Source organism: Stylophora pistillata, chromosome 11, assembly GCF_964205215.1.
Source record: "Stylophora pistillata chromosome 11, jaStyPist1.2, whole genome shotgun sequence".
Lineage (NCBI taxonomy): Eukaryota > Metazoa > Cnidaria > Anthozoa > Scleractinia > Pocilloporidae > Stylophora > Stylophora pistillata.
In genome coordinates this window covers 2,403,802-2,418,187 of record NC_142529.1, presented here as the reverse complement: position 1 = coordinate 2,418,187, position 14,386 = coordinate 2,403,802, and the positions used below count along the sequence as shown (strand labels likewise).

Below are 14,386 nucleotides of genomic sequence, written 5' to 3'. Positions count from 1 at the left end.
CTTCGTGAGGAGTTTATCGCTATGATCTGTCTGGATTTGAAAGGTCATCAGGGAACTTTTTCTACTGATTAGCGAGTTAAAACGTGCATGTTTTGTGTACCGCTCCTTCACTTATGACGCATACACCGTCAGCTGGAGGCCTAACACGAATTCAGCGCTATAGCGTGTTGTTTCGGAAAGGCTAGTTTTACTGACTCTGGTAAATCTTGCGCAAGATATTTGCATAAATCATATTTGATTGATAATCTTTTTTTTTTTGCCATATGGTTGTTCTTTTAGCAGCGGTTGAAACGACCACCAAGTTACATTTACTTTCTGCGTCGACTGCCATGTTACATATCCGTTTCTTTGCCTCTAAAAGTCCTCCATGAATTAAATATTGTTTAAATGATACTTTCCCGTTACAATTGCGTGTTACTTTTTACTCGCCAGTATGGATTAGATTTTTTTAGATGAAATGCCATTTTCCAGTAAACAATGCAAATTTTATGACATAAATCTACCTCAATGAAAAATATTTCACAAGGGACAGAATGGTACGGTCGGTTAATTTTCCACGCAACTCTCACGTGCTTAGACGTTTTCTACCGATAAAATTCGCTTATAGCTAACCTGGACTTTACCGCATTGCGTGTCAATTTCCTGTAAACAGCCTACATTTTATCACGTATTTCGCATGCAAAGGGCAAAGTCCAGATAGGCAACAACCAATCAAATAGCCCACCTTATTATCCTTTGAAGAATGATACTTTCTCTTGGTTCAATCTACTTTCACTTGTTCGAAGAACGGAGACCGGAAAATATCTTTGCCCAGAGGCTGTAAGAGATAAAATAGAGTTTTCCACTGCAAAATTATATGGAAGAGTATTTTGAGGTAACCATCTCTTACTGAACAAGAAGCTACACGGAGCCTATATTTGGGCCGGATTTGTGGATCAGCGGATTGAATTGAATTGCTTCGAATTGAGGGCTTTGCTGTTATAGCAAAATCGCTGTCGAGTGCTTTTCATGGTTTGTTAACATGTAGAGTTATGGAGACTAAGACTTCGGAACAAGTTGATGCCATTTATGACAATTTGGAATTACTAAAATCACCAGAGGAAAGGCAGGATCACTCAATAAAAGGTTGTATTTGAACGCGATAACTTTATTTACAAGGATTTCTCTTGCTTACATCTAATAACAAACCTTTCAAGTTTTTTTTGCCTCGGAATGATATATCACAGAAGGCATTTTATAGACCTCAAGGTTTTTGACTGATTGAAATTAAAGGTATGTGGCAGTGACTTTCACAAGTTTTTTTTTTTTGGTCAGAAAAGTACAATTGTTTTGTTCGCAATATCTATTTACGGATGGTTTCAATCGTTCTGATGAAAACAACAAGGGTTGTTGTTTTCATCAGAACGTTAACAATAGTAGTGATTCACAGTATTAGGTTTGTACTTTAAATAAATATATTTAAGTTCACTCGAAAGATGAGTATAAACTGTAACAAGCTTATCGTTGATGTGCGGCCAGTACTTCAAATCTGACTGACAATCGATGCCAAAACTCAACCTCGTTCCCTGGATATGCCACCACATTACTTTGCGCCAATTAAAAACTGCACGCTATTGTGCATTTTCTTGCACAGGAAAAGCCAAACAGAATTTCTGATTCTGGCCCTTAATGGTCAGAATAATAACTAGGACTGTCTCTGACGAAGGAACGGCAATAAGCACAATTTTAACCTACGTGCAGGTTGTTGTTTAGTCTCGTTGTGCAATGTTGGAGAGAGAGATAGCGTTGCGTGACAAGTTCAAATTAGGGCTGTGAAGGGGACTGCAGGAAGCGTTGTACCAATGCAGTTTATTTTTGCCAACAATTATTCAGACACCAGCATCAGTTATATAGCGTCCCATTTCAACCTACGTATCCAAAAAAAATAACTCCTGCTTATGTAGCATGCCTATCTTTCCATCCAGGGCAGGGTGCAGCCACATGTTGGGTAAAATAAACCTTCAGGCAATACTTTTTCTTTGTGCAGTTGTTTATCTACACAAAATGTTAAAAACAGAATGGTGGAAAGTAAACAAGAAAGCTATTCCTTTGAATATCGCGTGACGTTTGTGGTAAAGATATGCGTACTTTCCAGCGGAAATTCTTGGGTGGTGGTTTTTGACTAAATTTTCAGGCAGACCGCCTCCATAAGAGTATTGACACTTATCAATACAAATGTGGTATCATCAAGGCATACAAAAAGAGAAAAGGCCTTGCTAGGAACATGGGCTGCGAAAAAGAAAAACAAAAAAGGGGACTCGATGGCTCAACTAAAAGTTAGACTCACCTGACCTGTTAGAAAATGTAACGCAAGGGTCTCCTACGTAGCAAATGTATGCAAAGGTCATCGCCAGGATAATCTCCCGCCATAATTTAATTTTGACTGGGAAATTTTGTTTCGCAAACTGCAGATTTTCCATTTCGTTTTGCAAACTACAGATTTTTCATTTCGTTTCGTTTCATTTCGCAAACTACATTAAGCCCTGTCAACCTTGTATTTTTGGTCTGAACATAGGGTTCAGGACCAAACATGAGGTCAAGATGGCTGAATATTGGCTGAGTTCTCATTTGATGTTTTCATGGACAGATGAATTCAAGGTCCATAAAAATGTGGCAGATTTTGTCAAGTCTTACTAATCTTTCAAGATGCCATCATCTTGCCTTGGAGCAGGACAAATCTTTGTGAGGCAGTGAATCTAACAGATTTTTCAATTTACATGTCATGATTTGAAGGAAAATACCAGTCAAGAAAATTTAGTCTTGCTTTTTAAATACAAGTTTCTCTGGCATTAATTGTGCCATAGTTGTGTTCCACTGGCAACTTACTTTTTGTCTCCTGATGACTTTTAAACCTTTCTGCTTATGAAAGCTTTCAAGAGCTGGGCACCCTATTTCCTGAGGAGCATTTGGACATCCTGCAACCAGGTTCCTCTAGCTACAGTGTACAGCCTTAACAATAAACTTGAAGTAAAGCCAAGATCTTTCACTCTTCATCAACATTTTCTTACTTCAAAATGCAAAGAAAACCAGGAAAAGGTATCATGACAGGTACTCTTTCATTAATGTGTCTTATGTTCCATCTTGTAGGTACAAACACAACAGGCCAAGAGATAAACATTGAGAAAAGGATTTGTTCTCATTCATCTCTTTCTTTTAAGTCCTATTTCACATTAAAACAAATGAAGAATGTGCAAGTCAAATTTGCATCAGAGGGTACAACACAAACCAAATGCGATGAGAGTGGAGTTGTTGTCAATTACGCAAGTTACAGAAGAGGTACTTGTATAAACTTTTACACTACACCATCAGTATGGGTATTTTCCACACTGTTCTCCATATATTTCCTATAATTATACTGACAGAGAGAATATGTTTTAACAATCAAGAATTTTTCCAACTGGTGATCATTTCCTTTCTCTATGAGAAACTAAGTGATAGTTACTTGTAGGAATTGAAAGGTTGAACCCCAAATAAAGATACCCTAAATTAAGCATTGTTAACTCTTGAGTCTGTCAATAGCTCCGTTTACCCTGGGATGAGGCAATGTTTGCTTTGGTAAGAGTACAGGGTGTAGTACCAAGTAGAAATAAATGTTTCAATTATTGTTTCAGGATTAAGATGTCTTTTTTGTAATCCTACTTTTTCAATTTTTTTTGTTTACTTTTAAATACAAAGAGTTTTATGAGGTAGAATCTGTCAGTTAAGTCTGCTTTCGGGGTAAAGGTAAAGAATCCGATCCTACCGATGGGTTGGCCAACGCGTAGGCCGACTGTCGGCTGACGTGTTGGCCACTCTTTATCCCTCTCAGGTACAACATGCGTCGGTGACTTTGTTTGGGCCTTTATTATGTATGTTAAGCAGTGCCAAACTTTAATTCCTTTTCCTCAATTTTCTTTAATGTCTTCTTTGGAAAACTTTCACTCGTGATCTGTACGTGTAGTGACCGCTTCCGGTTGCCGTTTTGTTACCCGTCAATCATGTAATTTCCCAGTTAGTAAGTGAGAGAGAGCAGAGCTCGGCACGGTTGTAAAAAAAACTTGAACTTCAACAAATAAACCGTTTCGTAAGATAACACTCTAGCGTGCAGTCAATACACTCCAGTACATCTTCTTAAGTCATGTCTTAATGGAATTTTTTTAAATTTTTGCATGTTTTAGAGTGGATGAAATGTTGAATTATATCATTTAAGAGGTTTGTTAGGATTAACCTGTCCTTTTTTTTCCTTGATGATTGAATGACCATTTATAAAGCTGTGTTTGGAAGTTTGTGGTGATGACAAATTGTAATATTTGGTACATGATCTAAACTAAGAATTGAATCGGTCACTTGCATGCCACAATTTCTTAAGCCTACGCTTTACAATGAAAGGAATGTATCCATAAGCTTAAGATTTCAGGATTATTTTGGTCACGTTTGACAAGCTGCAAGCCCAGCTAAAAAAGAGACAAACAGCAGCTTAGTCTACAGTTTAGGATAACTTCATGACAATTCATTGTTACACTAATAGCAAGAGCTTAGTCCAAAAATCAATTATTTAACTGTAATTGAGCCCTTCACTTTCAAGAGTGTTAAGTCAAAATTAAGTAGAAATCTTTGAATTTCAATTTGCAGAATCAACAAAAACAAACAGTTTAACATTAAAAATACTGCTTGACAGCTTACATTTGAATTTTAACACACAAGAGTTTTATCCAAAGAAGTGTTATGGTATATTGCAAGCATAGAGCTATTTATTAAAAACTGGATCATTAGATAATGCAATTCAAGACTTTTTATTGGCTCAGTTATTATGGTATATGAGCCAATATACCATGATCTACAAATATGGTAAGCATACGAGTCAGCTTATAATTAAAAGGGAGCTAAAAAATTTAATAAAATTTAGCAATTTAATTTAACGTTTTTAATAAAACAGTTATTCCGCTTGCGCTTGTTGGATATGAGATCATTACAGCCAACTCAGCGCTATGTGCCTCATTGGCTATCTATCATCTCATATCCAACGCGCGCTCGTGGAATAATTGTTAAATATACAAATTCATAATGCGTATCAACAAACCCTCCATGTAAGTAGCACTGACTTGTACATTAATTTAAGTTGATATTTCTAAAATATTTATATTTAAAAAACTAACTGCAGAGAGAACTGTTTCGGCCTTCTGGGCCTCATCAGTGCTGTGCTGATGCTAGGATGGGGAAGAACCGATATGGTTACCCCGAACGATCCCACATTTGTGGTATCGTCTAAGCCATGCCAGAGTGCTCAAACTAGGAAAGCCTAGTGAGCTATGCTATATAAAAAGCAACATTGATTTTAGCAAAACACAATCCATTGAGTCAATTTACATCGGAACCGACATGACTACACAATGAAGCTGATTTCAACTGAGTGTGAAGTGTGATTTAGGGTCGCATTGGATATGCTTTACTTTGCTCTGTGATTGGCTAAGAACAATCGCGCCTCCCCTTAATCGTTAGAACCAACAATAACTTAACTTATGGAATTTTTCTCTTTCCCCAGTAAGTTCAGCTTTTTAGTTTTAGTTTTAATCAATTCGCCATGGGAGTGGCAGGAGAAAGGAACGGGACTATCGTCTCAATTGACACCTAACCCCTTTGTACCCACCATCCCACCCCGGGGAGGACATCCATCACAGTAATCTCGTGCGTGGGAAATTAACGTCTCCTACCCCCAACCCTGCGGGAGACGGGACCTCCATTTGTTCGTCCCTATCCGAGAAGACTTGAATATCTAACCATTTCTAGATGTTATAGAAAGGTAGCAAATTCTTCTCAATTATTTTAAGACCTTGAGTGTTGGTCCGGCCGGGGCTCAAACCCTCAACCTCCCGCACAACAGTCCAGCGCGCTATCCATTGGGCTAACTGGGTGGCGGTTTAACTTCTATTTACTTCACAGTAGGCCTCTTCTGATATTTTCACTAGCTTCGTTCCATTGTTCCTTTCATTGTTACAATACAGCAACCTATGGTACCCAGGTTCCACCAACAGAGCACCCCACAAATCCACCATGGTTTACCACAGCACCACTACACGATAAGAACACAAAAATACTACACCACTCAAATTCGTTTCATGAAGGCTGTAAAATTCCACCGTGTCACTGTTTTCTCTTTTTCTAGTAACTTCTACTCACTTCACAGTTGGCCTCATTTAATATTATCTTATCTTTTCGTTCTTGTATTTGTTATTTTATCTTTCCGTTCTTGTATTTGTTTTCAATTCATCAGGTAATTGTACCCAGGTTCCACCGACAGTGTACACCACAAATCGAACTTGGTATACCACAGGGCCACCACAAGGTAAGAACATGAAAGCATTACAACAATCAAATTAGTTTCGTGAACGTTGTAAAAGTCAACTGTGTCACTATTTCTTTTTTAAATCTAATTCTTTTTTGTCAAGTTGGTTGTGGATATGTGCAAAATAACCAGCTGACAAGTCCCGGATATCCAAACCTTTATCCCAATGGGATGGACTGCACTTATTGGGTTAGGCAGTCAGGTGAGCTGTTGATCGATGGAGAGATAGATGGACGAGGAAGTAGAGGATATAAACTGATCTTTACATATATAAACAGTGGTAAATGTCATAGTATAGAAATGACTAAGGGGAGTGGGGTTAGGACGCCTCTTCCCACTGTCACCTGGGTTCGATTGACCCGATTCATGTGGGTGGAGTTAAAGCGGGTGAAGTACAGAAAAGGCTGTCAGGTGTGATGTTGATCGATGGAGAGATAGATGGACGAATAAACAAATAAATAAACGAAACACATCAATGAGAGATTTTTTCCTGACTCAAACAAATGAAAAAAAAATGTACAGTTAAGCTTTTATCTATAAAATACTGTGCAAATGAGTTCAAGATAAATTGCGTAAACTTGCTCCCCGTGGAGAACATGCCATCCTAAGCTTGACATTCATAATTGTGTTTTTACAGAATGCGGAAATTCGTCGAGTAATGAACTGAAAAGTCCCAGGTACCCAAGTAACTACCCAAATAACATGAATTGCGTTTACTGGGTCAAAATTCCTGCTGGAAAGGCAATGAACATCAGCTTTAATGACTTCAATCTCGAGAGGCACTTCAGTTGCGGGTAAGTGGGGTTTGAAGGTAAAACGAAGCAGAACTTAATTCCTATACATCCTCCATACAGGCTTCACATTCGTTACCTGATTTATTTCCATTTCTGCGTTCAGTCCTTCCATTCCTAGGAGTGTCCAGAAAGGTATTTCTCTTAGAAATATTAACTTTTTTCTAAGCTGAAAGGTGATAAGAAAGGAAACCATCATTAGGAGATGTTCTTTGACTTAAAACCTAATTCTCAAAGCTCAATTCGAAAGGAAAGTGTGGCAGACAGTACTGAGAATTGTCATTTGGATATTTTTGAAGTGAAAGGATTAAAGGAGCCTTCTGCAATGGTGGATTACAATTTTTGTCTTGTCTAAACAAGTAACTTCATTATGATCTGTTATGTGTACGTAAACTGTGCCATTGTTCTTGTTTTTTGTGTTTTTTTTCACTTTCACCACAAAAAAAAAATCAAGGTTAGTTACAAATGTTTAATTATCTTTTTTTTTTTTTTTTTTTTTTTTTAATAATTTTATTGGCATTCTACTGAGTTACAAAAGTAATAAACGAGAAGTTACACGTACAAAAAATTGCCAAAAGGGAGTAACGAACGGGACGTGAGTACCCATGCAAGGAAACTCCCTACAGAATAAAAAATAAATAAATATTACAAAGTTTTAAGTCAGTGCGAATGAGTTCTATGGCAGGAACAGTCTATAAACACTGACCAGGTACACGGTTGGTCAATATCGAAAACATTTGCTAATAAATTAAAATAGTGATTAGTGACAAAGTTCTTAAAGGATGAAAGAGTACCTAAGGAAGACGGAGGAGCTACTTTACACATAATATTCCACAGTTTTGTAATTCTATTAAAATATGAGGCCTTAAATAAAGATGTTTTACAGGACTGAGTTTTCAGCAGTAATTCCGGATTAAAACAGTTTCTTGTGCGGTTGTGGGGAACAAAATTAACAAAGTTGTTAACGTCAATAGGCGATAGGCGATACCGCTATCATCACCGACCGAGCAAACAAATTAACTTTTTACCAGGGTCGATCTATTTACATTGTTTCTGTTTTGAGTAATTCTATTAAATTGTATTTCCCCCTACCGCTAGTTCGATTTTAATCAAATTGGAGAAAATTTCCTAATATTATCATTATGATTGGTGTACTCCTTTCATTGCAATTGCTTTCCAACCTTTCACCCCTGAGAGTGATTAGCATCTGATTTCTCCTTACAATATCACCCCAGTATCACACATTAACGTAACGAGAATAAAGGAAATGATCATTAACTGAAGAAGCTCTTGATTATTAAAAAAATTCTCCTTGTTGGCACCTCTAGAACGTACAACGTAGAGCATCCAAATGTGCCCTTGGAAAAATTGGGCAAGATATGACCTACGAAGAGCGCTTTAAACTTCTAAAATGGCCAACACTTGAGCAAAGAAGATTATTCTCGTCACTTACCGAGTATTATAAGACAATAAAATGACTTATTACACGACTCGGGCAGTCAGAGGGCCAATAACTAAAATCAACCAATCAAAATGCTCTATTGCCGGTCCAATATTCTCTAAGTATTGGACCGGGCACTGTCCCGAATGGTCCCGGGACCGTACTGGAAGAATATCGGCCCTCGGTCTTTTTTTGTACGGACCTCGCTGCGCTCGGTCCGGACTGTCAAGACCTCGGGCCGATATTCTCCCAGTACGGCCCTCGCGCTTGGTTAATAAGATATAGTTAATGGACTTGATCCCTCGGCATTTTTTCATGTTTGCACACGATTTTCGGCCTTTACGAGCCAATCACCGTTTTAAACTTAAGTTTGCATCAGCGACCTTAAATAGTTTAAAAATATTCATTTTTTATATACGTATAATTAATAGTTGGAATAATCTGCCAAAGGAAATCGCTGAGGCGGCAAATTTGAATATTTTTAAGAATAGGCTGAGAAGTCACCTCGTAAATTTTGCTAGTTAACGCTCAGTTCTTATTTTTGATGTATTATATATATATAGTTGTATCTAAATTAATGTCGTAGTCTATTTTATTATCAGGAGATAAACTAGAAAGGGATAACCTCTTTTATCTCCTTTTCACCTTTTATTGATTGTGAATAAACATTTATTGTTATTATAATTAGAAATGTAAAGAGAACAGTCTGGAGAATTTGCTTACTGACGGTAGTATGTAAACGGTTTGGTGATTAAAAATACAGATAACTTTTATAAGTCGATCTTTTACAACAATTCCATCACTAAGCCCTATGTGCATTTAAATATTGTTAAACACATCACTTTAAATGTACTATTTGCTGGTGAAGATAACATGTTTATAATTATTTGTCAGAAATTTTGAGTTTCTCAAGTCAGGGACCCATATTAGGCTTTTGCTTAGGTTTTAAATTTGTAGAAGAATTTGGTTTAACATTTTTCATAACAGGTATGACTATTTGAAGATTGCAAACGAAAAAAGTGAGACATTTGGTGGGCTCAATGGAAAGTATTGTGGTATTAGATCTGGAACCGTCCTCGTCACTGGTCAGTACGCTGTGTTCACATTTCATTCAAACGGCAGCGTCACACGCAAAGGATACCACTTAACATTCACGTTCGTCCCTACCGGCTGTAAGTAGTGTGACGTTTTGTTTTTATATAAATTTAAATAAAAACAAAAATCTACACATAATACATCATTAGAGATATAATTTAGTGAAAAGGAGAGAGGATGGGTAAGGATAAGGGAGATCAATTCGCATTGTAAATTATAACATAACCAAAGTAAAGCGCACGCTCTGATTGGTCAATTTAGCGTCCCTCATTTGCCCATGGGTGTACGCTGCTGACGTGAGCAAATGCAAAGACTATTTTTCCACGCGCGCTTGTTTTTTCTGGTCACGTAAGATTTGTTAAATAAAAGGGCGCTATTTAGCTACAATGTATCAGTGTTATGTTATAAAACAAATTGTAAACACCACAGCGTACACTATTGAGTTATGGATGCACTTAGGAGGTTTGCTAATCACTCAAGAAGCAAGAGTCGCTCTCGGCTATCGCCTCGCGCGACTCTTACGCTTCTTTCGTGCTTAGCAACCTCCCGCGTGCATCCATAACTCAATAGTGTACGCTGTGGTGTTTACCATTTGTTAAATAGGGAACTCGAAAAATGAAGGCTACCAAACTGTTTGCGGACTTAGCCCCTTTATGGGTTATTCTTGAATAACTGAAATCCAACAAGTTCCTACAGCTCGGCGTGAATTATAGGAGTATTGGCTCATCGCAAATAGCTAGTCTAAACCTAAAACGATTCCATAGGTGGTCCATAATCAATTCATAAAGTTTTATTTCAGCGAATGGCACCCAGTCTCCACCCACTTACCCTCCAACATCAACGAGCTGTCCATCTAAGTAGTACTGAATTATATACCAATTTAAAATGGTACCATTGAGATGAATATATTCAGGGATAACATTTGGGAATAAAACTCTGTATAAAGCAGACAAACCGTAGTGGGATAATTACGCTTGAAAGAAGAAGAAAGAATACGGTGAAGAAGTTAATTTGGAAGATTAATATATATTAACAAATATACAAATTCATAGTGCATGTCAACAAACCGTCCATGTAAGTGGCACCGACTTATATAATAATTTAAGTTGAAATAAAAAATGAAGTTTGTGGCAAGGTGTAACACTAAATTAGCATAAATATGTTAGACCCCATTCCACAACCCCTAAGCAAACCCTTACCTATGACTAACCTTTACCCCACCACAACCCTACCCCTAACCCAACCCTAATCTAGCACTAACCCTAACCCTAACCCTAACCCCAACCCTAAAACCTAATCTAACACTACCCCTAAAACCCTAACACTAACTCTAACCCTAATATAACTCTAACCCTAACTATAACCAAAACTCTAATATAAAATTAGCAATTTAACCCTAACCCTAAATGCTCCGCCCCCTCTTTCGAATAGTTACTCTTATATAATATTTTAACTTCATTTTATTTTATTTTATTTTGATTTTATTTACTTATTTATTTTTTTATTTTAATAATATATAACATATATTTTTTACAATTTTAAATTGAGTTTAGGCGCGTGCTGTTGGTACAGAAGTCGCTCCCTCAATTTTAACACCTAACTTTTATGTTCATTTTACACACTCATTCCCACCCTTGCATATACTTTGTTCCTTTTTTACCCACTGATCATGAGTTTGCTCATCGGTGGAGTGCGAACCCATTTTCATGGGATCCCATACATTAACACCAAGAGAAGCAACAAAGGTTGCTAGTGAAACTACTGATTAATATATTTAATACTATACAGACGTTATGCAGTGATAACCTTCCATTCTAATGGCTCTGAAAGGGAAAGAGGATATAAACTGATCTTTACATATATAAACAGTGGTAAATGTCATACTATAGAAATGACTAAGGGGAGTGGGGTTAGGACGCCTCTTCCCGCTGTCACCTGGGTTCGATTGAGCCGATTCATGTAGGTTGAGTTAATTTTTAATTATCGTCTAAGCTCTAAAGCTTTCTCTCCAGGTAATCTCGCACCGACCCCCTAACCGTGAAACCAACAATAACTGAACTTGTGGAATTTGAGATCCGATGCGGTTTTCTGTTTTTCCTATCTGACTTATTTGGGTTTCAGTTTCTCTTCCATCTGAGCAGTAATCACGCGCCTCTACTGTTCTCGAATAGCCGCAAAATGCAAATGTTATTGAGAGGAATGTGTGACAAACCAATTGGAATATTACAGGGATCCCTGGGGGGTTCACGCGTCTTGAATGACGTTGACCTTGCAATGTGGAGCATTTAGGTCAAGGTCGATCAGATTGCGAACCATGTCTTCCAATGTGCCAAGAGGCGGCGAGAATTTCAGAAAGAAAAACAAGTTTACGTGCAAAGTAAAAGAGGAAGAGAGAAGCTTGCACAAGCATAAAAACAGTGTTTGGTAAGTCAATCGTACCAATGCCATCCTTTACATTACAATAGTTTAATTGCTATATCCTATGCAGGGGAGAAGGGTCCATGTACGCACGTACCTCCGTGCATACAGCTGAAATCTGGAAACAAATTTTCTTTATTCCCGTATAACATTTGTCACAGTTACTATAAAATAGGACCGATTTTTAAATTTCGAATTATACTGGCGTGAGTGTTTGTTTTTCCAGTGCTTTTTCAATAATCCTTAAATGACAAGAAATGTTATTTGGCTTCCTGGACTTGTTACCTCTCCAGATAGTAAGGAAGCCAACAACCCTTTTAGCTTTAAAACTCGAGAGATGGGTAAAATAAACAACCAACGACTGCATTTTCCGTTGCATTTACTTATAAAAAGAGTTCCACGGAAAAAGTTGGAAAATTATGGCATTTCCGATACCCTAAATTTCAAATTTTCTGCACTGTGCATACACCTTCGAAATCTCACGCTATGCCCCTGCTGTATTTATAATATATGGCTCGTTTAGGACGATACAGAGTTAAAGAAGATTTACAGTCGTTATACACTTAGAATGCACGATATCTACACCTATGATAAATTGAAAATTCATGATCGGTGTGGAAGATCATGACTAATTAATTACTATGAGCGTCTCTTCCATGGCGGGGAGGCAACGAAAAAGAAAAAAAAGAGCGTTTCAAAGCGATTCACTATTATTAGACCTCGAGAGAGCAGCTGGAATAAAGCCTATAATTTATGCAGATACTAGAAGATACGAGTGCCAAGTCCGTGATTCCCAAATACTGTAATAAAATAAGTGTAGTGTACTCCGTAAGCTCCACTTGTCACCACTGTGTCGGATCGATCAGGGTTTTAATAACTAGGATGTGAAAATGTATCGGTTTTGACAGTTTTGGATGCGGTTTTCGGTTTTGATCGATTTTTATTTCAGTTTTGGGTGATTTTTTTTCTCCGGTTTTGCTTGTTTGTTTGTTAACGACTTCACCGAGTGTGACTAGACCCGGAAGGGTTAGTGCGGACGGAACACAAGGTCCATGCGAGGCACCACCCCTCCCCCAACTCACCCACCCAGTAAACCCACCCATCCCACCCCAGGGGAGGACATCCATCACACAGTAATCTCGTGCGTGAGAAATTAACGTCTCCTGCCCATAGCCCCACAGGAGACAGGACCTCCATTTATTCGTCCCTATCTGAGAAGACTAGAATATCTAACCATTACTTGATGTTGTAGAAAGGTAGCAAATTCTTCTCAATTATTTTAAGACCCTGAGTGTTGGTCCATCCTGCGGTTTCCAATAGGATCCAATGCCTCCCTCAATTGTGGAATGCATGCCCCATGGGCATGAGTGCCCAGCACATGGAAAAAAAACCTGTTTTAACTGTGGAAGAATTAATCATTTTGTGCATAAATACTGAGCTTCTTCATGAGTAAGGAGGAACAGTCTTAACTATTCATGAAACCGCTGACCCTGAGCAAGACTAGTGCTACATCAATCTGATCACAGGAAACAAACCCCAGCCACAAATAGCCATCTTCAAACTGTATATCTCTGTGCCAACACCAGAGAAAGAAGTTCAGTTTCAGACAGATACCAGGTCTCAGTGTGACATACTCCCTGCCCAGTTAATTATACAAGCATGTTACAGGAGACACACTGCTTCATCACCTTTAACCCTGTACAAAGGAGACCTTGTCATACACAGGAGAACATCATCAAATTGCTGGGAAAGTAACCCTTCCCACCCAGTCTAGAGGAGTACGAAAATCCCTTGACTTCAATATCATAGATGGTGACTATCTGCCTGTTTTGTCATTGAATACAAGCATTGGTCTTGGCCTGGTCAGCCTGCATAACTGCGATGTCCTGGTGTTAAAGGTTGATTCTCCCTCCTCTGCTCCACCTGAGGATTTTCCAGTTGTTTTGAGGGATCAGGCGCACTGCCAGAAAAGTACCACATCATCGTCAATGAAAACATTCCACCCTCAATACATGCCCTGAGATGGGTACCACTGGCCATGCAACAGCCCATAAAGGAAAAACTTGACCAGTTGGTTGAGTGCAAAGTGCTCATGCCTGTAACAACCTACACAGTGGGTATCCAGCATGCTGGCCATTGTGAAACCAATGGCCAGCATATAAGGTACAGATTTGTATTGATCTAAGAGACCTCAACCATGCCACTCACCGAGAACATTACCAGCTGTCAGCCATTGATGAAGTCGGGTCCTGATTAGAAGGCACCAAGAAATTTGCACTC

General features: G+C 38.3%; 1 protein-coding gene across 8 annotated transcripts in view; it reads left to right on the top strand.

Moving 5' to 3' along the window:
* Positions 1–14,386, top strand: part of LOC111319002 (fibroblast growth factor receptor 1-A) — a 50,858-nt gene that overhangs the window by 15,791 nt on the left and 20,681 nt on the right. For 7 of the 8 annotated variants that reach the window (XM_088739009.1, XM_088739006.1, XM_088739007.1 and 4 more), the window contains exons 4-8: positions 3,127–3,315; positions 6,290–6,361; positions 6,465–6,563; positions 6,999–7,155; positions 9,581–9,765. In XM_088739009.1, coding sequence (XP_088595135.1) covers positions 3,127–3,315; positions 6,290–6,361; positions 6,465–6,563; positions 6,999–7,155; positions 9,581–9,765 — 702 coding nt within the window. The remainder of the gene's footprint in view (positions 1–3,126; positions 3,316–6,289; positions 6,362–6,464; positions 6,564–6,998; positions 7,156–9,580; positions 9,766–14,386) is intronic. The other variant, XM_088739008.1, reaches the window with a different exon arrangement.